Raw genomic sequence first — 26,235 nt, 5'->3', positions numbered from 1 at the left:
TTATAATTCTATTCTGAATTTTATTAGATCCCTCTTATTTGGGTATTTTAATCTGTTGATGCTATCTCTATATTGCTACTGCAGTTCCCCCACCTATGAAGTTGATTGAATTGTATTGGTGGTTCCTTGATATTATTACTGTTGTATTAACTCTTGTGTTATTACCTTATTGTGTTTTCACTTGTGTATATTGTGCAAATGTATTTATGTCGTTACCTCTGTGAACTATGTTGACCGGGCTTTGCCCCATGTGAGCTGCCCCGAGTCCCCGTGGGGAGATGGTGGTGGGGTATAAATAAAGTTTTATTATTATTATTATTATTATTATTATTAAAGTAAACTTATTAAATCACTGGAATGTACTTATGGGTTGATTCACCATTCATCAGTTAACCTTACTATAGTTGGGAGTAAGTAATGGGAGTCATCACAAAAACACAGCAAATTATTAGCCATTTTAGTCTCTATTTGAGCAGAATTATTAAGTCAATGCCGTTTAAATGAATCACAAGATGCTTACCTACAGGCTGATTCACCCCTGCACTTCTGATTCAGTGAATCTACTCTATTTCAGGATACCAATAGCATTCACATTCAGGACATTGATAGTTGATCTAGAATATTATGAAAGGGAGCAAATTGGTTGTTTTTAACCAGATGTTTTACAACTGCAACTGTTGACTCCAGCAAGTATAAGCACCCAGGCATACTTACAAGAAACATAATATACAGGTTGGTTGTTATTGTGTGCTTCCAAGTCATTTCTGGCTTATGGTGACCCTAAGACAAATCTTGTCAAGAATAGAGAGCGTTCTTGGCAAGATTTGTTCAGAAGAAGTTTGCCATTGGCTTCCTGAGGCTGAGAGAGTGTGACTCTCCTCAGGTGAGCAATGGCTTTCCATGGCTGAGCAAGCATTTGAACCCTGATCTTTGGTCATAGTTCAATGCTCAAACCACTACGCTAGGCTGATGCAAGATTAGTAAGAGTAATGCAAAATGCTCCCCTCTCTGTGACATTTTTTATTTTGCCATCAGTTATTGACTTCTGACAACTGCCACATATTAAAGCATTCCTTTACTAGTGATAACTGCACAATTTTTAATTTTTGACGTTAGAATTTCAGAAAGGATCTGAGCAGATCAATACGGCAGAGTGGCCAATGTAGGTGCAGAACACAGATTCGGCACATCCCTCGAACCACTGCATGATAAACAGTTATCTCAGAAACATACTTATTATATAAATAGATCCAGCGTGAACAGATCAACCAGACAGATGAGCAACACTGTAAATTATAAATATGCATAACTTGTGACAAACTGGAGTACATAATTTCAAAAGAGTAGAGCATGCTATATCAGTTCCACCCCTTGGTTGTTAATAAAGAGAAGGATGAGCAATATTTAGTTGCAGTTGACCCTCTGCATTCATGGATTTGGAATTCACAGATTTTGTTATTCACAAGTTTGCTGCCCCTCGGCCTGCCTGAGGCCTGAGGCTGCTACGTGAACATCCAGAAACCAAGAAAGAACTAGAAAGCATCCCCAAGTGCAAATATACATTGCTGAATTCAATAATTTTCATAACAGGGTTTCTTTAAGGCCTCTCATTCGTAGGACTGCAATAGCACAATGACAATAAAACTATTCTATTCCATACTGAAGATATAAAGCCCTTAATATGGAGCTGTGCCAAATAGTACAGGAGCGGAGCAGATTTGCACATGCGGACCCCACCTCGCCATGTGGATTGTGTTGGGTGTTTCCAAGCCCTTTCTGTCAAAAGCCTTGACCTCAAATCTCCAACAAAATAGTCATACAGTCCAAGGTCAAGCCAATTAGTTCAACAGAAATCAAGGCAACAAGAAGAAGGGAAGGCAAATTACAGCCCTGGGTCAATCCAGTTACCAGCATTCCAAATCATAGAATGATAGAGTTGGAAGAGACCACATGGGCCATCTAGTCCAACCCTCTGCTATGCAGGAAAGCACAATCAAAGACCCCTGACAGATGGCCATCCAACCTCTGTTTAAAAGTTTCCAAGGAAGGAGTTTCCACCACACTCCGAGGCAAAGAGTTCCACTGTTTAGCCGCTCTTACTGTCAGGATGTTCTTCTTAATCTGAAGTTTATTTATTTATTTATTTATTTCTATCATTTCTACCCCACCCTTCTCACCCGAGGGGACTCAGGGCGGCTTACAAAAATGGCAATTACTGCCAATACAATAAAATAACATTAAAACAGTTAAAACATGTCAATAGTATTATAATATACAATAAACAAAATTAAAGCAGTGCAAAATGCTTGTGCCATTCATTCTCCAGACCTTGTACAAAAACCTTAATCCAGACCGCCTTGAAGCAACAAAAACTTATTCTTTAAACGCTTGCTCGCATAGCCAGGTCTTCAGGGCTTGATGAGAGGTCAGAATAACAGTATGGCCTTTGGGGGCTCTTTCAACTCTTTTACACCGGCCAACACACATTTTGGTGTCTCGAATATTAGACCTGTTTTGGGGTATCTTTGACCTGCTGATTCCAAAAATGGCACCAGTTTTCCTCCATGAGCTCTGGGTTTTGAAATACACAACATATGACATGTGACATCTATCAGTTGCCATTTGCTTGCCCAAAATAACCCTTGATAGCCATATATAAGAAACTAGAGTTGATGTGGTTTGTCCAATGCAATTTTCTGAATCAGCACCCAAAATAACCCCAGGAACAGGCTATGATAAATGCACAGATATTGGAAGAATGACATTTGAGAAGAAGGTGGAGAGGTGATCTGATAGTTATGCTTAATTATTGAAATATATCTCAGGAATATTTGGATTGCATATTATTGCATAGCATGGTCTTTGAGGTCCCTTCCAACTCCATGATGCTATGAAGATTCAAACATGGTACCTCTCATGGATGCAAAGACATTGGGGGCAAGCCCCATTTCTGGGACCCTTCCTTTCCATCACTTCACTGTGTGGTCACATTGTGGTCCCATATACCTCTATGGGGCCCTATATCACTATGCTGTGGTTTTTCTGTGCCCACAAAGGATTGATTATCTCAATAAGAAATCTCCAAGGATGCCTCTGGAGCCAAATAAATGTTTTGGCACATACCAAATTTGGCACAGTCCAAATTTCTAATAGCTAATAGACCAAGGTTGTTGATGCCTGATCTTATGACCAGAAGATAATACCATTTACTGAAAGATCTCTTTGTGCTCCTTTGATATTAAACATTTGACAACACGGACCCTCCCCCTTCTCCATTTTGAATTGGGTTCCTCTAAAGCTGTCGGCAGCTGCAAGAACATGAAAGGTTGTGCAAAATTGTTCCGGTTTCCAAAGAAAATTGCCATTACCGTTTTCCAAAAAGTGTGATGATCTCATAATGCTTCTTGGTCTCATTGATATTGCTTACTTGGACATCCAAAGCATTCCTTCACAAAAATCTTAGCAGGCAGCAAAAAAAAGTCCTTTCATGGATCAAAAATGGACTGAAGAACAAGAAGCCAAGAGGAAGGGGCATCCACACTATAGAAGAGTCAATGCATTTTGACTGCATTTTGACTTAATGCTAGGGAATCATGGGACTTGTAGTTTGGCAAGATCTTTAGCTTTCTCTACCTCGAAGTGATGGTGCTCCACCAAACAATGACTCCCAGGATTCCATAGAATTGAGCCATGGCAGTTAAAGTGTTCTCAAACTGCATTAAATCTATAGTGTAGATCAGTCATGGGCAAACGTCGGCCCACCAGGTGTTTTGGACTTCAACTCCCACAATTCCTAACAGCCTGGAGGGCCAAAATTTGCCCATGCCTGGTGTAGATGCACCCTTGGGAAATCAGTGAGTTAGATAACTGAATAGTCATTTCATCCGGATCCTAAAAGTGTCCTATTTCTAGAAAGTAATTCATCACAGTCTGCATCAGGTACCTTCAGATCATTTATTTATTTATGTGCAGTATTTATATTCTGCCCTTCTCATCCTGAAGGGATCACAATGCACATATACATGGCAAACATTCAGTGCCATTACACATACAGCATATAGACAGACAAAGAGGCAATTTAACATTTTCCAGCTTTGGGCTTCCTGAGGGTATGCTCGATTCTGGCCACAGCGGTAGCTGCCGCTTCACCGTCCACATGTGACACTGAGTCCTTGATGGAGTACTTCCTCATTCTTCCTTACGCTGGAAGGTTTTACAGTGTCGTAAATTAGTTAAATTAGCCACCCCGCATAAAGCGGTACCTAAATTTCCTACTTGACAAATGCAACTGTCTTCGGGCTGCATAGGTCAACACAAAGCTAGGCTATTTAATGGTCGGGAGCTCACTCCAACCCGGGCTGGCTTCAAACTCATGGCCTTTTGGTCATTAGTGATTTATTGCAGCTGGCTGCTAACCAGCTGCACCACAGCCCGGTCTTGCTAGGCACTTTCAGCTTAATGAGTCCTCACTTGCTGTGTTCTTTAAGGTTCCTTCTAAATCAGACTGATGGTTCTATTCCAAGGTGTTCACATTGAGATACTATGGTGCATTTTCCATAAGGACATGTTGCTTTGAATCACCCAGAGTCACCCTAGAAGAAAACACTCCTTAATTTTTCAAATATCCACGAAGGAGGCATGGTTAACTTCCCATGCTTCCAATAATCTCTGGTGGCTTCCACTTTAGTGGGATGGTGAATCCACACTGGGTTCAAGTCTGAACTTTAAGAGAGCCATCTATGGAGCAGAGTCAGTTTTAGAAAACCTCTTCAGCACCTTGGACAGCTCTTTTAATGCTTGATGTTTAGTGTGACTCCAATATTCACGAGACAGGTATTTATTATTTACAATCGCATTTACTCTTGTCCAAAAATAATATACTGTATGTTCCCTCTAGGCCAGTGGTTCACAACCTTTGGTCCTCTGGATGTTTTGGGCTTGAACTCCCAGAAATGCCAGTCATCTTACCAGCTGTTAGGAATTGTGGGAGCTGAAGTCCAAAACACCTGGAGGACCAAAGGTTGGAAACCTCTGTTCTAGGCCTTTTCTACAAAGGTTGAATGAAAAGTAATGCCTCCACCTTCGTTACTTGGGATTGGATGGGATAATGCTAATAAATCAAATGCAGATATAATCCTTAGAATGTGCTCTTTAACTACCACAATTCACTTTTCTACATAATCGCCAGACAATTGGATACATTTCTGCCAACCATGAACAAGTTTTCTGAAGGCATCATGGAAGAAGTTGTCACTCTGTTTCCGCATCCAGCATCTCACAGGACCCATTGTTCACAGATCTTCCGATAGCCAAGCAAAGCAATAATGTGACCCACATGTTCTTGTGAAATGCCGATTATGCTTGAAATTTCTCTCTGAGCGATACGACCGTCATCCCGAATCAATCTGTCAACCTTTTGCTTGTGAAACTCAGTGGCTGCTGTCGCAGGACATCCAATTTTTTTGTTTGTCGTGCAAGTCAGATGTTCCCACCTCAAGATATTTAAACTCACTCGCCCAACGACACACAGTACTTACATCAACACAATCCCCACAAACACCTCACATTCTCTGATGAATCTCCTTTGGGGTGACACCTTCTGCTGTCAAGAATTCAGTGATTACACGTTGCTTAAGTCGCATTGACCGACCGTCTGTGCAGGGTTCCATACTTCGCACTTTAACAACACAACCATTCAATGCTAAGGCTTCCCACCAAATGGAACTGTAGAGGAGAGTCTACTGAACAAGCCAGGACCTGCCGCAGACCAGGACTGCCACCCGTTGCGGAGTTACGAAGATGGAGGCATTATTTTTCATTCAACCCTCCTAGATCAGCCATGAGCAAGCTTCATCCCTCCCTCTAGATGTTTTGGACTTCAACTCCCACAATTCCTAACAGTCAGTAGACTGTTAGGAATTGTGAGAGTTTAAGTACAAACACCTGGAAAGCCGAAGTTTGCCCATGCCTGCTCTAGACTCTCCAATGCAATTCTATAGTATGTTTACATTGTAAGTTGACCAATGTAAACATATTGCAGGACTTAGACATGCTAGAAAGGTGTCCTCCAAAAGCATTTTATAGGGCCTTCAAAACAATTTTTGGTGTGCTTCTGCTGAAAGATCTTGATGAAGAAGCTTAAGGACCTGAGAGATGTCGCCATTAATTTTCTGTGAGAGCAACATGTGTTCCAGTAGCTTTGGCTGCTGTTTGTGTATATACTTGTAAATAAAGACTACTGTATATACTCGAGTATAAGCCTAGGTTTTCAGCCCTTTTTTTAAGACTGAAAAAGCCCCCCTCGGCTTATACTTGGGTGAGGGTCCTGGTTGGCTTATATTTGGGTCAGCTTATACTAAGAATATATGGTACATTTATTATTGGACAGTCTTGTCTTAAATTTGAGATTTGTGTAAATATTCAAAAACATTTAACCTACTGATGCCTCAATTAATGTAATTTTATTGGTAACTATTTTTATTTCTGAAATTTACCATCCTCGGCTTATACTAGAGTCAATGTTTTCCCAGTTTTTTTTTTTTTTGTGGTAAAATTAGGTGCCTCGGCTTATATTCAGGTCGGCTTGTACTCGAGTATATACGGTACAGTAGAGTCTCACTTATCCAACATAAACGGGCCGGCAGAACGTTGGATAAGCGAATATGTTGGATAATAAGGAGGGATGAAGGAAAAGCCTATTAAACATCAAATTAGGTTATGATTTTACAAATTAAGTACCAAAACATCATGTTATACAACAAATTTGACAGAAAAAGTAGTTCAATACGCAGTAATGCTATGTAGTAATTACTGTATTTACAAATTTGGCACCAAAATATCACGATGTATTGAAAACATTGACTACAAAAATGCGTTGGATAATCCAGAACGTTGGATAAGCGAATGTTGGATAAGCGAGACTCTACTGTAATTACCACCAGGATCGGAAGACAGCTAGGCAGTCTTATTTGTTCGTGCTACTAAGCAGATGCTGAGTTGCCGAACAGAAGGGAAAATTGAGACGGCCGGCCGTAAGTGTCTCAGTATATACACCTCATATCAATCAAGTGTCGCCCAGCACTTGACAAGAGACATTCATTTTAATAGGATTCAGTATCATCCATGGTTTTCCATTTCAGGTGATACATATATAAGACATGCATAATGTATCAAGGCATAATAATACTAGTGCTAATAGAAGAATAATAGATTTGGAAGAGAGCCCAAGGGCCGTCCAGTCCACCCTCTGCCATGCAGGAAAACCCAATCAAAGCACCCCGACAGATGGCCATCCTTTGTTTAAAACCTTCCAGAGAAGGGGAATCCACCACCCTCTTTTCTCAAGGTGGGGTATAATATAGTTAAATCTATCTATCTATCTATCTATCTATCTATCTATCTATCTATCATCTATCTATATATGTTATGCGCATTTTTCCCATGGAGTAAACAGCAAAACCACTGAATCAAATCACACCAAATTTGGCCACAAAAGACATAGTCATCCAATCTATGTCTTTCAATTAAAAAACCCTAGAAAAATAAAGTCCAAATTACAGAGGACAAGGAAGAGCCCTTCTCCCCCTGGCTGCCAGTCAGAAGGGTAGACTTCGTCACAGCAACGTGTGGCCGGGCACAGCTAGTATATAAATAAAACATAAGATCATTAAAGCATGTATATTAAAAGACATAGCTTTGTAACACACAACTGATGATATAATAATTTTTACAAAAAAGAGGAGGAAAAGATGGAAATAGATATACAGTAGAGTCTCACTTATCCAACATAAATGGACCGGCAGAACGTTGGATATGCGAATATGTTGGATAATAAGGAGAGATCAGGGAGAAGCCTATTAAACATCAAATTAGGTTATGATTTTACAAATTAAGCACCAAAACATCATGTTAAACAACAAATTTGACAGAAAAAGTAGTTCAATAGGCAGTAATGTTATGTTGTAATTACTGTATTTACGAATATAGCACCAAAATGTCATGATATATTGAAAACATTGACTACAAAAATGCGTTGGATAATCCAGAACGTTGGATAAGCGAGTGTTGCATAAGTTGGACTCTACTGTATATGAAATGCTGATGATAGTAAGACAGATTCGGAGGGAAATCACAGTCAGCAGAAAAACACAAACAAGCCAATTGGTTTAATGGCATTTTTTGGAGCTTGGACCTCTTCTGCCCTTTTGCCTTTTTCAAACACCCAGATTAAATGAGATTGTTTTGCATAACCACCGGGGAGGTGTGAAGGGTATATTATGTAACACACCTGCGCTTTTCCTAGGAGGAGAAAGCTGGTACCACGTCAACCTCGATCCAGGTGGCAAATGGGGCATGACTGGCCAAGGAAAGCAAACAGAAAGGGATAATCATTCAAAACAAACATTCACTCTGTAGAGGATGCAAAGACAGTTTGGGCCGATGCAACCGATTTTGCTGGGATGGTTTTTGGAGAGGAACTAGATATTCCAAGGGTGCATCTACATTGCAGAATTAATGCAATTTGTTTAATGCAAAGTGTAATGCAGGCATGGGCCAACTTGGGCCCTCCAGGTGTTTTGGACTCCAACTCCCACAATTCCTAACAGCCTACCGGCTGTTAGGAATTGTGGGAGTTGGAGTCCAAAACACCTGGAGGGCCCAAGTTGGCCCATGCCTGGTGTAGTCCCTTATATTTCTCCCTGTTGACATTCATTCTGTCCATTTGGTCCCAGCTCTCTCATTTGTTCAGATCAATACCAGTCTGCACAATGTTTCTCATCTGATCACGCTCCAAACGGGATGATTGTGGGCAAAAATGACCCAAAACCAAACAACCCGACGGAAAATTCACCATAGCATCCGGTGAAAGCACCATCAATCAAATGCCAAGGACCTGGAAGGCCATAACAAGCGGATCCTCTCCGGTCACAATTTGAAAACTCATGATGCCTCCCATGTTAAATTAATTTTTAGCAACAAGAACATCTCTAGAAATTGGGAGGAAGGGATGGCTAATGGTGTATAATTTGCTAACACTTTAATTTCCCAAGTGGTCATAATACTTGCGGTTTCCTAGGATTCAAAACTTTGTGTTGTCGAAGGCTTTCGTGGTTGGGATCACAGGGTTGTTGCATGTTTTCCGGACTGTATGGCCATGTTCTAGAAGCATTCTATAGATGTGGGTGAAACGTCAGGAGAGAATGCTTCTGGAACATGGCCATAAAGCCTGGAAAACATACAACAAACCATTCAAAACTTTTCTTGTGCTCCCAAATGCCTTCTTTGTGGGCACGAAGGACTAAACTATACAAAAGGGATTCAGCTGAGCTTTGAGATCAAAACTGAGACCAAGAACATTCGTCCGTCTTACATTTTGTATCCAGTAATTATTTAACAATCGAATCGCATGACTTTGGGGGGGTTGTTTCTTTCTCTACAAGGTTTCTTTGCGTCTTCTAATCACACATGCATAAGTGAGCAAAGTCACATGTGCCTTATCCTTGCATCACAAAATGATTGCAGTTTATACGAGGGTTGAATGAAAAGTAATGCCTCCGCCTTCGTTACTTGGGTTTGGATGGGAATATTTTAATGAATCAAACTCAGAAATAATCCTTAGAATGTGCTGTTGGAATCTCCTTTCCTGTAGTTTGAAACCATTGTTCCACATCCTAGTCTCCAGGACAGGGGACTTCTCTCATGTCCTCGCAAGCTAGAGCTGACAGATGGGAGCTCGCCCCATCTGCAGATTAGAACCGGCAACCTTCAGGTCCGCAACCAACCTTCAGGTCAGTAGTCCAGCCGGCGCAAGGGTTTAACCCATTGGGCCACTGTGGCTCTGGCACGATATGACTGGTATTAATGGTTCTGCATCCCCTATGTGTTGTAGCTCAGCTGGAACCTCAGATTGACTCTGATGTGGATGATGGGATTCAGGTTCAAAATCAGGTTCAAAATGTCCCTGTTGTAGAAGATGAGGAACAGAGAGTGCAAGTTCATTTTCCCACAGCAAGGAATGATATTGTTGATACTGAAACTAGCCAGGTGCAAATGGACTTGGAAAAGGAGGACAGTTCTCAGTCTGATAATGAGGCTCAGCAAACTAACGAGCAGGCTGACCTTGATGAAACAGGTTCCTTAGATCGAGCTGACCGTTTGGAATTCAGGGTTCGAAGGAGTGTGAGAATTGCAAACAAGAGGGAGGTTAGAGGCCAGAGAAATGCTTTCATGCTTTGCAAAGGGTATTAAAGTAATGTGTTTGGAGACAAACCTTTGTCAAAGCAACTTTTGTTCATCCAAGAAGCAAGCTCTCGTTTTCCTGGATTATCTGGCAGCTTTTGTGTTCATGTTCATGGAACTTTGTCATGCTCTAATGGGACTTTGTTTATTCCTTGTGATTTCCTGGATTATTCTTTAAGGCTTTATTTTGTAACTATCTTTCGGAACTTTACTTTTGCTTTTAAATAACTTTTTATCTTCTATTTTCTAATAAACTACAAAAGACTTCAACCTGTGTGCAGTTTGGAGTTTACAGCAAGGTGAAGCTATCCTGAGGTGCAACACTATGAATACAGGAATCATACATTTCCTCTCTACTAAACAGTTGGGAAAATGGATCGGAGGAAAAGAAACGACACCTTCTAGGCTCCATCAGCCAGCAAGTTCATTATGCATCTGGATTTTGGGAGTTGTAGTGTTCCTTCTCCAACCCCCTCCCAAACTTTGTGAAATTATGCATTTATTTATTTTTATTTATTATTTACAGTATTTATATTCCGTCCTTCTCACCCTGAAGGGGATTCAGGCCGGATCACATTATATACATATATAGGGCAAACATTCAATGTCCATATACACATAGAACCGAGACAGAGACAGACGCAGAGGCAATTTAACCTTCTCCTGAGGGGATGTTCGATTCTGGCCACAGGGGGGAGTAGCTGCTTCATCATCCACTGTGACGGCACTTCCTCATTCCAATGTCGTAAATTAGTTAAATTTTCCTCCCCACTTTATAAGTGGTACCTTATTTCCTACTTGATAGATGCAACTATCTTTCGGGTTGCTAGGTCAGCAACAAGCAAGGGCTATCTTTTTTTAATTGACAGGTGCTCACCCCACCACGGGCTGGCCTCGAACTCATGGCCTCATGGTCAGAGTGATTTATTGCAGCAGACTGCTCACTAGCCTGTGCCACAGCCCGGCCCCATTTGAGTAAAGAAAACAGATTTAGAGGAGCATTTCCCAAACTCTGGAATTCCAAGTGTTTGCAACTTTGGCTCCCACAATGATCATTGGCCAATGAAGTTAAGGTTTTGGTGGATTAATGTCCAAAACACCAAGAGGACTGATTTAGGTATTTGGAACCCATAGCTATCTGGATATAACTACATCTTCCCTCAGTCTCAAACCAATATCCAACTGTGGGGGGAGGATATGAGTTGCAGTCAAGCCATATAGGAACGATCATATGATCCCTGCTCTAACGTCAGATGGTTAAGTTTACTTAACAGGGATCAGTGATGGAAAGCAAAAATGGTCCATGTTGGACATTATGGAGCTCTTATCCCTCAGAGAACAGAGGCCATCAGCAAATCGAGTCTCCCTGTTGCACTGAAGCAGCAAAAAGAGACAGTTTGTTCTCAGCTTTAATTCATTAGGAGACGGTGCTTGATGAGTACAGTCAACACTCGGCGCTCTGGACCACATGGAAAATCCACAGCGGCAAGAAAAACCTTAAGGACAGGACCTGCCTAATAATAGCGGCTCCGTCCACAGTTGCTACTTTCAAGATAGATTGCAGAAGCTCACATGATGATGATGCTGTTGTTTTTTTTATAGCTTCCCAATATGGGCAAGAGTCTCATTTCTGCAGCCTCCTATATATCTATATCTATATATCTTTTCTCTTTGGCACAAATAAAGTAAAGAAAAGTATTTGTCAACTGTGCGAATTCGGTCCCACAATCTACAAAATTACATTGCAGGGAATGAAAACTAGCCTCAAATGTCCCAAGGCTTACTACTAAGGCCCCTCTTCCCCTGTCCTCAAAGCAGAAGGGGGTGTCATTATGACTTCCCTCCATCTAGACCATATTTCTCAACCTGGGGGTCAGGACCCCTGGGATCGCATGGGGAGTTTCAGAGGGGTTGCCAAAGACCATCAAAAACACATATTTCTGATGGTTTTAGGAACCCAAATCCCTCTAGTTTTTTTATGTTGGTCATAGGGGCTCTGTGTGGGAAGTTTGGCCCAATTCTATCATTGGTGGGGTTCAAGGGGCTCTTTGATTGTAGGTGAACTATAAATCCCAGCAACTACAATTCCCACATATCAAGGTCTATTTTCCCCAAACTCCACCAGTGTTCACATTTGGGCATATTGAGTATTCGTGCCAAGTTTGGTTCAGATCCATCATTGTTTGGAGTCCACAGTGCTCTCTGGTGCAGGCTGTGGCGCAGGCTGGTGAGCAGCCTGCTGCAATAAATCACTCTGACCATGAGGTCATGAGTTTGAGGCCAGCCTGTGGCGGGGTGAGCACCCGTCAATTAAAAATAAAAAATAGCCCCTGCTCATTGCTGACCTAGCAACCCGAAAGATAGTTGCATCTATCAAGTAGGAGATAAGGTACCACTTATAAAAAGTGGGGAGGCAAATTTAACTAATTTACGACATTGGAATGAGGAAGTGCGGTCAGAGTGGATGATGAAGCAGTTGCTCCCCCCTGTGGCCAGAATCGAACATCCCCTCAGGAGAAGGTTAAATTGCCTCTGTGTCTGTCTGTCTTTGTTCTATGTGTATATGGGCATTGAATGTTTGCCCTATATGTGTATAATGTCATCCGCCCTGAGTCCCCTTCGGGGTGAGAAGGGCGGAATATAAATACTGTAAATAAATAAATAAACTACAACTCCAAAACACAAGGTCAATTCGCAGCAAACCCTTCCAGTATTTTCTGTTGGTCATGGGAGTTCTGTGCCAAGTTGGGTTCAATTCCATCTTGAGTAGAGTTCAAAATGCTCGTTGATTGTTGGTTAACTGCAACTCCCAAATGACAAAATCAATCCCCGCCCCAACCCCACCAGTATTCAAATTCGGGCATATCGGGTATTTGTGCCAAACTTGGTCCAGTGAATGAAAATACATCCTGCATATCAGATATTTACATTACAATGCATAACAGTAGCAAAATTATGTTACAGTAGCAAAACAGTAGCAAAAGAGTTCTGAAGTAGCAACAAAAATAATGTTATGGATTGCTGTGAGTCTTTTGCGCTGTATGGTCATATTCCAGAAGCTTTCTGGAACATGGCCATACAGTCTGAAAGACTCACGGCAACCCAGTGATTCCGTGGGCAACCCAGTGAACCCAGTGAACCCATGAAAGCCTTCGACAATACATAATTTTATGGTTGGGGGTCACCACAACATGAGGAATTGTCTTAAGGTTGAGAACCACTGATCTAGGCACTAGACTCCTATTGATGCAGCCTAGAAGATGGTTGACTTTTTAAGCTGAAGCATCACACTGTTGACTCATGTTCAGCTTGTGGGTTACTAAGACTTCTAGATCCCTTTCATGTGGACTGTTTTTAACCCATCCTATATCTGTACATTTCTAAGTGTAGTACCTAGACAAGACAAGCATCCAGTAATCCAGTAATTGTGTGAATCGGCTACAATTTCTCCCACCTTTTCCAAAAATCATGCTCCAGTAGGTAAGTGTCCATTTTCTCCTGAAAGAACTGAAAATGATCTTTGGTCTTACAGTTGGTGAAAACGGCGGATTTGGATCCCACCAAGAATTACCTCTTTGGCTTCCATCCCCACGGGGTCCTGGTGGCCGGGGCTTTCATCAATTTCTGCACTGAAGCCACAGGGTTTTCCAAGATGTTTAGAGGCCTGAGCCCTCATCTGATGCTGCTGGATCTTTGGTTCAGAGCCCCATTCTTTCGCGACTACGTCATGAGCGGAGGTAAGGCATAACAGAACTAGAAGGGACCACCAGAGTTATCTAGTCCAGCCCCCTGCCTGATGTCTTGTAGGCATTGAGAAACAAATGGGTGTCAGAAATATTAAAAATTAACTAGGTGTTTTTAATTACAAAAATGTGAGTCAAGCACTGAAAGGGTTAAATGGAAGCAATGACTCAGGAAAGCTGTAGTTCAATATAAGCAGGTGTGCCTGTAGCTGAGTAGGCTTCAGTGTGAGAGAGGCCTCAGTGTGAGAAAGGCTTCAGTGTGAGAAGGCATTAATATGAGAAGGCTTCAGTGTGAGATGGCGTCAGTGTGAGAAAGGCTTCAGTGTGAGAAGGCATCAGTGTGAGAGAGGCCTCATTGTGAGAAAAGCTTCAGTGTGAGAAGGCATCAATATGAGAAGGCTTCAGTGTGAGAGAGGCCTCAGTGTGAGAAAAGCTTCAGTGTGAGAAGGCATCAATATGAGAAGGCTTCAGTGTGAGATGGCCTTAGTATGAGAAAGGCTGCAGTGTGAGAGAGGCCTTAGTGTGAGAAAGGCTTCAGTGTGAGAAGGCATCAATATGAGAAGGCTTCAGTGTGAGATGGCGTCAGTGTGAGAAAGGCTTCAGTGTGAGAGAGGCCTCAGTGTGAGAAAGGCTTCAGTGTGAGAAGGCATCAATATGAGAAGGCTTCAGTGTGAGAGAGGCCTCAGTGTGAGAAAGGCTTCAGTATAAGAAGGCTTCAGTGTGAGATGGCCTTAGTGTGAGAAAGGCTGCAGTGTGAGAAGGCATCAGTGTGAGAGAGGCTTCAGTGTGAGAAAGGCTTCAGTGTGAGAAGGCATCAGTATGAGAAGGCTTCAGTGTGAGATGACCTCAGTGTGAGAAGCTTTGGTGAGAGAAGCCCCAGGTTGAAGGCCTTGTGTGTGAAGCTCCAGTGTGAAGGCTGCTGTGTGTAAGGCTACTGTGTGAAGATCCTGTGTAAATTCAGTGTGAGAAGAGGCTCTTTGAGAGCAAAGCTATTTATCTACATGAGAAAGAAGAATAGTGTGGAAGCAAAGAGGGAAGTAAAAAGAACTTTATTTGTGTTGTGGAAACCTTGTTTTTGTAAATAGTGCAACCATATTATTTTGCTACAAAGAAAAACCTCCTAAGGACAAGATAACTTTGCTCTATGTGTTTTGTTCTTTTTATCAATTCCGGAGCTGGGTCACACTGCTGCTAATAAGTTACTTTGCTGTGCATTTATGGGGAGGATCTTTTGTTAATAAGCCCACTCGCCCAACAATGGGGAAATGTGTTTATTGTGATACTCTTTGTTGTGAATGTATAGGAGTCATCTGACAAGGTGTAATCCAGGGGCAATAAATGGCAATTGCTTCCAAGATCTTTGGAAAGGAGGAAAAATCTGAGTTTCGAGGAGATGAGTGTGATTTATGATCCCAGGAGCAACTGGAATGTAAGACTTTAGATAGGCAATGGAAGAGAGTCCTTCCAGTTTTGACAAAAAAATTCCTTGTGATGGCATCTCTCCTGATAGTTACAATAAGGTTACTTTGGAAAGGAAGAGACTCTTTGTTGAATGGAAGCTAGGGCACCAGGATTCCTGACATCTGTCAGGATGTTGTTCTCATGGACAGCAAGTTAAACATGAGCGAACAAAGTCAAGTGGCGGCAAAAAAGCCAATGGGATTTTGGCCTGCGTCAATAGGAGTCTAGTGTCTAGATCCAGGGAAGTCATGCTCACCCTCTATTCTATTCTATTTTGCCTTGGTCAGACCACACCTGGAATCAAATTGTGTCCAATTCTGGGCACCTCAATTCAAGGGAGATGTTGACAAGCTGGGTCTGGAGAACAAGCTCTATGAGGAACGGCTTAAAGAGCTGGGCATGTTTAGCCTGCAGAAGAGAAGGCTGAGAGAAGACATGATGATGGTCATATATAAATATGTGAAGGGAAGTCATAGGGAGGAGGATGCAAGCTTGTTTTCTGCTGCCCTGGAGACTAGGACACAGAACAATGGCGTCAAACTACAGGAAAGAAGATTCCACCTGAACATTAGGAAGAACTTCCTCACTGTGAGTGACAACTGTTCAGGAATGGAACTCTCTGCCTTGGAGTGTGGTGGAGGCTCCTTCTTTGGAGGCTTTTAAACAGAGGCTGGATGACCATCTGTTGGGGGTGCTTTGAATACGATGGCCCATGAGGTCTCTTCCAACTCTATGATTCTGATTCTAACGCATTTCAAAAAAAAATCTATCCAACCTGTTTAAAAGACCCTCAAAGAAGGAGAATCCAATCTCAATCAAGAAATGTGGTACAGTAGAGTCTCACTTATCCAACGTCCTGGATTATCCAAGGCATTTTTGTAGTCAATGTTTTCAATATGTCGTGATATTTTGGTGCTAAATTCGTAAATACAGTAATTACTACATAGCATTACTGCGTATTGAACTACTTTTTCTGTCAAGTTTGTTGTATAACATGATGTTTTGGTGCTTAATTTGTAAAATCATAACCTATTTTGATGTTTAATAGGCTTTTCCTTAATGCCTCCTTATTATCCAAGATATTTGCTTATCCAACATTCTGCTGGCCCATTTATGTTGGATAAGTGAGATTCTACTGTACTTCCAAATATTTAGGTGGAATGTCTTTTCATGCATTTTAATCTATTGGTTTGTTTTCCGAAGCAGAAGATAAGAAGCTAGCTCCATCTCCTACGTGGCATCCCTCTCCACCTTCTCTTTTCCTTTGGTTGATCACTCCTCTGAGGAATTAAGAGATAGTCCAGAGCCCAAGTTCAGAAGACCCCACTATCCTTTTATGTTTTCAAGCTATATTTTTGCAAACAGTTTGAACACTTTGCTCTCCTTCTCCGGCATTTCCTAACCCAGGTTTGGTGGCCTCTGACAAGGAATCTGCTGGCAACATCTTAAGGAAACCCGGAGGTGGGAATGTGCTCACCATTGTCATCGGAGGGGCAAGAGAAGCCTTGGAAGCTCGGCCTGGAGCATTCACCTTACTGCTGGCCAACCGGAAGGGCTTTGTCCGGCAGGCCTTACAGCATGGGTAAGGTGGCTAAGTCAGGACCATCTCAAGACCTAAGATTTCAGGGCCAAAACGTGAGACCTAAGGAGGATCACATACTTCACAACTGGTGAGGCCATTCAAAAGGACATACTGAGCATCAACTAGAGTTGATAGGTAATGAATTTGAGCACAAATACTCCAACATTTCCCAGGTGAAAATGTGGTCTGCACCTACACCGTGGAATTGATGCCACGGCTCAATGCGATGGGACCTTGGGATTTGCAATTTGGTGAGGCACAAGCGGAGAAAGTGAAAGGCTTTGTAAACATACCAAGTTTCCATAGCATTGAGTCAAGGCAGTTAAAATGGGGTCAAACTTCATTTATTCTACAGTGCAGATGCACCCTTGGAGCCTCCGGTGGCTCAGTGTGTTAAAACGCTGAGCTGCTGAACCTGCAGACCAAAAGGTCTCAGGTTCAAATCCAGGTAGCGGAGTGAACACCCGCTGTTAGCTCCAGCTTCTGCCAACCTAGCAGTACGAAGACATGCAAATGTGAGTAGATCAATAGGTACCGCTCCGGTGGGAAGGTAACGGCGCTCCATGCAGACATGCCGGCCACATGACCTTGGAGGTGTCTACGGACAACGCCGGCTCTTCGGCTTAGAAATAGAGATGAGCACCAACCCCCAGAATCGGATACAACTGGACTTAACGTCAGGGGAAACCTTTACCTTTACCTAGATTCACCCTTAGTGAAAAATGACATCTCTGCTTTGGAGTGTAGATTCCAAATTTCCACATGCTGCCAGAAGGAAATTGTAAGCGCAGAAGTGCCTTTTCCAAGCGGTGTTCCTCAAACAACATAGGCTGAATCTGTGAAAATTGTGACAATATAAGACATTTCTTCCTTTCTTCTTCCCTTCTTTTGTTCTTTCCTTTGCTTCTTCCAGAGCCTCGCTTGTCCCCGTCTTTTCCTTTGGAGAGAATGAGTTGTTTGATCAAGTGGAGAACCCTCCAGGTTCCTGGCTGAGAAGCACGCAAGAACTCCTGCAGAGGTTCATGGGGGTCTCCCTTCCGCTCTTCCACGCCAGAGGAATCTTCCAGTACAGCTTTGGCTTGCTTCCGTATCGGAAACCCATCTTCACCGTGGGTAAGCTTTCTCTCATTAACTGGAGACTGGGAACAGATTTCTGTCTATATGACTTTAAACTCCAAAGGGTTAAACCAAGGTTCAGGACCAGAATGCATGGAGCACAAGCAAAGGCACAGCGGAGTTTGAGACTTTACAAGCAGCACTTTCCAAAATCACAATAAGAGGTGTGTCTACACTTGAGAATGAATGCAGTTTGGCATCACTTTAACTGCCATGGCTCAATGCTATGGACTCCTAGGAGTTGTGTTTTTTGCCCTCTTTGGCAAAAAAGGCATGAGACCTTGTAAATCTACAACTCCATAGCATTGAGCCATGGCAGTCAAAGTGGGGTCAAACCTCATTCTGCAGAGTACATGTACGAAAGAGATTCCACTGACATCATCCTGAAAAGAAGGGAATACCATATATACTCGAGTATAAGCCGACCCGAATATAAGCCGAGGCACCTAATTTTACCACAAAAAAACTGGGAAAACATTGACTCCAGTATAAGCCAAGGGTGGTAAATTCAGAAATAAAAATAGATACTGATAAAATTATATTAATTGAGGCATCAGTAGGTTAAATGTTTTTGAATATTTACATAAAGCCCAAATTTAAGATAAGACTGTCCAACTCTGATCAAATCATTATTTTCACCTTCTTCAATGTAAATGTGCTTATGTATCCTTTTAATAATAATAGAGTAAAATAATATCTGTCATAATAATAATAATAATAATAATAATAATAATAATAATAATAAATACAGGAAAATATATGTAATAATAAATAGAGTAAAATAATAAATGCAATAATAATAATAAGATCAGAGTGAAATAATAAATGTATTAATAATAATAATAATAATAATAATAGAGTAAAATACATGTAATAGTAGCAACAATTATAAAGAAAAATAATAAATGTAATAATACCAATAATAATAGAGAAAAATAATAAAGGTAGCATATATTCTCGAGTATAAGCTGACCCAAATATAAGCCAACCAGGACCCTCACCCGAGTATAAGCCGAGGGGGGCTTTTTCAGTCTTAAAAAAAGGGCTGAAAAACTAGGCTTATACTCGAGTATATACAGTATCTGTGGAATAATGTCCAGGGTGGAAGAAAGAATTCTTGTCTGTTGGAGCCAAGTGTGAATGTGGTGACTGGTCACCTTGATTAGCATTGAATGGCCTTGCTAACACCTCCCAACAAAGGATTCCCCCAGGCAGGAAGCAGCCAGGCTTTGAAGCTGTGAGGCTATTCAATGCTAATCAAGGTGATCAATTGCAGCATTCACACTTACCTCCAACAGATGAGAATTCTTTCTCCCACCCTGGACATTATTCCACAGATATATAAACCCCATTTGCTTTGTTTCACAACCTCTGAGAAACGCTTGCCAAAGATGTGGGCAAAACGTCAGGGGAGAATGCTTCAGGAACATGGCCATACAGCTCTGAAAACTCACAACAACCCAATTAACGATCCTATTTTGTGTGTGCGTTTGTGCGTATGTGTGTGCTGAATACCAACAAACCCTTCAAACAATATGGGAATCTAGATCTATGCTGTATGTCATTTGACTTTTCCAAATAATGGGGATCCAGTTTATTGTATCTCATGAATTATCTCAAACAATCTAGGTTCCCAGTTCCCTAAAAAATGTACAAATCTTCCCGAATAATCTGGGCTCTATATCTCCAACATTCCCAAACAATCAGAGATCCTACATTTGATATTGAAGCTAGCAGTTCTTTTGCATCTTCTAGTATTTGGTTGCAGTGAACAAGTTATAGTTTGGCATGGTTGGGACAAATCCAGCCAATCCTTCTCAACAGGTTAATTCAAAAAGGCAGGTCCCTACAAGTAAGGTCACCTTCTCTGATGGGATTTGACAGGCGGCGATTACCTGTAATTGTTTTACACCTTGTTTGGACCGTCTCAGTGCTTTTACTCACTTTTGCCACCCCTTGTAGCAGAAGACGTTTAATGAGATAGATCAAGGTTGGCCTCAAACAGTGGCAGCCCGTGGTTCTCTGACAAACACAATTAGGATGAAGTTTCCGTGAGAAGGCAGATAAGAGGAACTCTTAGTGTTGATTTGAAAAAGGATTTCCCCATCGTGGAATTTTCTCCCTGTTTTGATATCGATGTAAAAATGCAAAATCAGAGATGGAGAGATGCTGTTGGAAGGCCAACATTAGTCAAGACAAAATAACAGCAACCATATGATTCTAGATCGGGCATGGTCAAACTTGGGCTCTCCAGGTGTTTTGGATTTCAACTCCCACAATTCCTAACAGCCTACTGGCTGTTAGGAATTGTGGGAGTTGAAGTCCAAAACACCTGGAGAGCCCAAGTTTGACCATGCCTGATCTAGAATCATAGAAGAGAGTTGGATGGCCCTGGGGGTCTCTTCCAGCCAGGGGCGGCTCAACCGCGAGGCAAACTAGGCAGTTGCCTGTGGCACCATCCTGTAGGGCAGGGGTCCTCAAACTTTTTAAGCCGAGGGCCGGTCCACAATCCTTCAGACTGTTGAGGGGCCGGATTATCATTTGAAAAAAAAAATACAAACAAATTCCTATCCACACATGTCTTATTCGTAGTGCAAAAACAACAACAACAAGAAAAAGAACAAGAACAATGAAAGAAAAATATAATATTTAAAAATAAAAACAATTTTAACCAACATAGATTTATCAGGATTTCAATGGGAAGTGTGGTCCTGCTTCTAGCCAATGAGACAGTCAAGTTAATTAGGGTTGTTGTTGTTGTTGTTGTTGTTGTGTGCCTTCAAATCATTTCAGACTTTGGGTGAGCCTAAGTCTAAAATTTATTTATTAATTATTTATTTATTTACTGCATTTATTTACTACATTTGTATCACACCCTTCTCACCCCAAAGGGGACTCAGAGTGGCTTACAAATTATATGTACATACAATATATTATATTATTAGCATAGCACAATATTAGCATTATATACTACTGTATTGAACTATACCACTGTAATATTATTAGTAATATTATATGTAATATAGAATATATAATTAATATTATTATATGGTATTATTATTAGTGCTATATTGTATTACATTATAATATTATTATCAATATTATATGTATATACAATATGTTATATTATAAAACTGAGGGTGGGGGCCAGGTAAATGACCTTGGAGGGCCGCATCCGGCCCCCAGGCCTTAGTTTGGGGACCCCTGCTGCAGGGGGTGCCATTGAGGCAACTCCTGCCTCCGCCACCATGCCTGCCTCCGCAAGGAAGATATTCCCCGCTTTGCAAAGCAGAGAAGCGCCGTTTCTCTGCTCTGCAAAGCGGCGAATGCCTTTCTTCTCGCCCCTTCCTCGAGGCCAGGTCTCCGGGCTGCCTGGCCATGTTCCAGTAGCATTCTCTCCTGACATTTCACCCACATCTATGGCAGGCATCCTCAGAGGTTCTGAGTTCTATTGGAAGCTAGGTAAGTGGGGTTTATATATTTTTATTTATTTATTTACAACATTTTTACCCCCGCCTTTCTCACCCGAGGGGACTCAAGGCGGCTTACAACACCCGGCAAGATTCAATGCCAAACAATCAATAAAATTAACAACACATTTAAAACCATTAACAGTAATTGGTAAAAATACATTATACAAACATTTAAAAGCATTAAAAACATATACATGACTTAAATCCATTCTTCCAAGAACCTTTTACATAGACCTTTATTCATTAAGTATGCAGTTAGAAGCCTTTTTTTGCCAAAAAAAAAGAAAAGAAAAGATGCATAGTCATTTTTACCATGGAGCCCTCGGTGGCCTAGGGGATAAAAGCCTTGTGACTTGAAGGTTGGGTTGCTGACCTGAAGGCTGCCAGGTTCAAATCCCACCCGGGGAGAGCGCAGATGAGCTCCCTCTATCAGCTCCAGCTCCATGCGGGGACATGAGAGAAGCCTCCCATAAGGATGGTAAAACATCAAAAACATCCGGGCGTCCCCTGGGCAACGTCCTTGCAGACGGCCAATTCTCTCACTCCAGAAGCAACTCAGGTTGCTCTTGACACGAAATTTTTTTTTTTTACCATTTTACCATTTTTCTTCTTGCTACAAGAAAGTTGTCAAAAACTGCAGAGTATGGAAGACTATAGTGTAAGACTATTCTGTGCAAACAAAATGCATTTGATTTTTGCACAGAAAAATAGAATTTTCTGTACAAAATAATTTTTTTCTGAAAACAATGCCATTTCTGTGGGAAAAGGACATGGATTTTTCAAGGCCTAGGTGATATCAGGGTTGTCAGGGTTTCCCAACATTCAAGAAATCAATTTTTTTCAAATAGTTTGCATATTATTTCCATAATAAGAAGTTGTTTTGCAGACAGGTTTATAAAATTATATGAAGCAAGTGGAAAGCAGCTTAACATCTGTGGAAAGTCCAGGACGGGAGAAAGAGCTCTTGTCTGTTTGAGGCTAGTGTGAATGTTGCAATTGGCCAGCTTAATTAGCATTTGATGGCCTTGCAGATTCAAAGCCTGGCTGCTTCCTCCCTGGGAGCATCCTTGGTTGGGAGGTGTTAGCTGGCCCTGATTGTTTCCTGTCTGGATTTCCCTTGTTTTCATAGTGTTGTTCTTTATTTAGGCTTTTCCTTAATCCCTCCTTATTATCCAACATTTTCGCTTATCCAATGCTTTTATTTTTCAGTGATTGGTTTGGGTGGGGGTGCCAAAATTCTGTTCGTCTATACTTAAAAATTACCTTGGGGCGGCCCTGCTTCCAGCTCTATGATTCTACTGATGGGCACCATGAAAGCACCATGAAGGACCTCAGCCAAGGGCCGGGCTGTGGTGCAGGCTGGTGAGCAGCCAGCTGCCAGCTGCAACAAATCACTCTGACCAAGTGTCATGAGTTCGAGGCCAGCTCGGAGCCTGCGTTTGTCTCTGTCTCTGTTCTATGTTAAGGCATTGAATGTTTGCCTTATATGTGTAATGTGATCTGCCCTGAGTCCCCTTCGGGGTGAGAAGGGTGGAATATAAATACTATAAATAAATAAATGTTTTCTTTCTTCTTGCTTATCTCCCTCCCTTGTTCACCCCACTCCTCCTCCCAGTTGGCAAACCCATTCCAGTTGAGAAGAATCCCAACCCCAGCCAAGAAGAAGTGGACGACTTACACCAGTTGTACATGGCGGAGCTGAGCAAGCTCTTCGAAGACCATAAACTGAAGTACAACGTTCCAGAGGACAAGCATCTCTCTTTCGTTTGAAGTCAGAAAGCCATGATCCGCATTAACTCCCCTGTTTACACTGGGTTGGATCCCCAAGAATGTGAGGAAGAAGCCACAAGTGCAGCTGTATATACGCAATTGCACAAATGTTGATGCAGTGCTACAATGTGTACATTTTTCATTTTCTCTTCTGCATCCAGATGCACACAATGGTGCGCAAGCAAAGAATATATTTGGCTGATTCTTTTGGCACTGATTGTTCTTGCTTGAGATCTAGATCTGCAACGGATTCAGTGTTGATAGACAGATAGATTTGAGTCCAGTCTACATGGTGTCGCCACCCATCTGAATACAGTAGACTCTCAGTTAACCAGCACTCGTGGGGACTGGTAGATGCCAGATAAATGTAGTTTCTGGTTCCTTGAGAGTTACTATTAAAATACCGTATATACTCGAGTATAAGCCGACCCGAATACAAGCCGAGGCACCTAATTTTACCACAAAAACTGGGAAAACTTATTGACTCAAGTATAAGACGAGGGTGGGAAATGCAGCAGCTACGGGTCAAATTAAAAAATAAAAATAGATATTAATAAAATTACATTAATTGAAGCATCAGTAGCTTAAATGTTTTTGAACATTTATATAAAACCGTAATTTAAGATAATAAAAAGGCTTTAATAAGATAATACTGTCCAACTCTGATTACCGATATACTCGAGTATAAGCAGACCTGAATATGAGTGAGGCCAGGACCCTCACTTGAGTATAAGCCGAGGTGAGCGTTTACAGCCCTAAAAAGGGCTGAAAAACTAGACTTATACTCGAGTATATATGGTAGGTCTAATATACCCCATACTGTAAATTGCATTAATGATATCAATATTGAAATACAGTCATTAAGAGCAAATTAAGACATGAAATACAGACATAACTCAATGTACATCTTTAAAGGTAAAGGTTTCCCCTTGACATTATGTCTAGTTTGTTGCAGATTGGAGATGATAAATGGAAGATCTTACTTGTGCCCGCGCTCCAGAATCACCCACCACTCAGGAAAACTACAGAAACTTTACTGATTCCAAGACATTAAAAAAAAGTAGTATTTACAATGGTCCCTCAAGAAGACAGTCCTGGTTCTTCACCTTCTTTTCTCAGCAGCAAACAGGCCTCAAAATAGCAAGGCCTCTCTGAGTACACAGCTCTCTTCACAGCAGTATTCAGTCAGCACTGAAAAACTTGTCCAAACTGGTTCTGCAGCAGCAGAACAGAAACAGTATCAAATCAACCCCCTGATCTTTGCAGGCTCAGCCAATCGGCTTCATGCACTTCATTTTACAGTTAACACACACAGCACAGTGCCTTTGCAAACCATGATATAGTTGTGTCCTACCCTGGGGGGTGGTACTCATCTCCATTTCTAAGTCGAAGAGCTGGCGTTGTCCGTAGACACCTCCTAGGTCATGTGGATGGTATGACTGCATGGAGCATTGTTACCTTCCCACTGGAGCGGTACCTATTGATCTACTCAAATTTGCATGTATTCGATCTGCTAGGTTGGAAGAAGCTGGGGCTAACTATGGGAGCTCACCCCGCCTCGCAGAATCGAAACACCAACCTTTCTTTGCTGTATTATTAAAATAGTATTGTGGATGCAGTATGCAATTAAGGTGCAGATAAAAATCAATTTTATTTGAATTCTTATTTAAAGCATTGAAAGTATTATGTCTTTGATATTCTGCCAGTTGCTTGAGTTCTGGATAACGGAGAGTCTACTGTATACCAAATTCTTCAGGACGAGGGCTTGTACACAATATACAAATGAGAGCAGGAAACGGGAGAGTTTTATTTTCAGATGTAGGGAAAGGAGATACAAAATCAACAGGACAACACTGAATCTGGCCGGCGGAAAAGCAAAGAGCCCAAGGCTGTTAGGGATTGTGGGAGTTGAAGTCCAAAACACCTGTGCCTGTTCCAAACTGTAAAATTAATGCAATTTGGTTCTACTTTAACGGCCCTGGTTCAATGCTATGGGGTCCTGGGAGTTATAGTTTGATGGCCCCCCCGGCACTCTTTGCCAGAGAAGACTAAAACTACAACCTCCTTGATTCCATAGCATAGCAGTTAATTGGGTGTCAAACAGCATTAATTCTACAGCGTAGATGCACTCCTTCTCCATTGTGCCTCTTTTGCTATTTTTAATAAAAACATTGCAAAAACAAGCATACCGTAGTATTGTCTCTTTATTTAAAGTCTGTTTTTTGCTTGGTTTGGCTTTGTACTTATTTGGAAGTGTAGTATGGCATTACCTTCCAGCAATTCACAGAGGAAAACTGGAATCCCTGTTACCAAGCAGAGCCCGAGGATCGAGGAGAAAACACACACAAAATGGAAACGGCACAACTTTGTGCTAACAGAGAAGTGCAAAATTCGATTCCCTTCTCTTCTGCTACTAAATTAATTTTTGCACTTTGAACTCAGCAATTAAAGCAATTAAAGTACTGTATATACTTGAGTATAAGCCTAGTTTTTCAGCCCTTTCTTAGGACTGAAAAAGCTCCTTTTGGCTTATACTCGGATGAGGGTCCTGGTTGGCTTATATTTGGGTCAGCTTATACTTGAGAATATATGGTACATTTATTATTTTTCTCTATTATCATTGGTATTATTACATTTATTATTTCTCTCTATTATTGTTGCTACTATTACATTTATTTTACTCTATTATTATTGGTATTATTACATTTATTATTTTTCTCTATTATTGTTGCTACTATTACATTTATTTTACTCTATTTTTATTATTATGATTAATACATTTATTATTTCACTCTGATCTTAATATTATTATTATATTTATTATTTTACTCTATTTATTACTACATGTATT

The 26,235-nt window shown here is 41.3% G+C and overlaps 1 protein-coding gene across 1 annotated transcript in view; it reads left to right on the top strand.

The window, feature by feature from the left end:
- mogat2 (monoacylglycerol O-acyltransferase 2) overlaps positions 1-25,568 on the top strand; it is a 49,998-nt gene extending 24,430 nt beyond the window's left edge. The window contains exons 3-6 of the mRNA XM_062974478.1: positions 13,772-13,976; positions 16,851-17,025; positions 17,939-18,138; positions 23,230-25,568. Of these exons, the coding sequence (XP_062830548.1) occupies positions 13,772-13,976; positions 16,851-17,025; positions 17,939-18,138; positions 23,230-23,384 (735 nt within the window). The 3' untranslated portion in view covers positions 23,385-25,568. The remainder of the gene's footprint in view (positions 1-13,771; positions 13,977-16,850; positions 17,026-17,938; positions 18,139-23,229) is intronic.
- The last annotated feature ends 667 nt before the right edge of the window (positions 25,569-26,235 follow it).

Source organism: Anolis carolinensis, chromosome 3 (assembly GCF_035594765.1).
Source record: "Anolis carolinensis isolate JA03-04 chromosome 3, rAnoCar3.1.pri, whole genome shotgun sequence".
NCBI lineage: Eukaryota > Metazoa > Chordata > Lepidosauria > Squamata > Dactyloidae > Anolis > Anolis carolinensis.
Note: the sequence above shows the minus strand (reverse complement) of the source record. Positions and strands in the feature narration are given on the sequence as shown.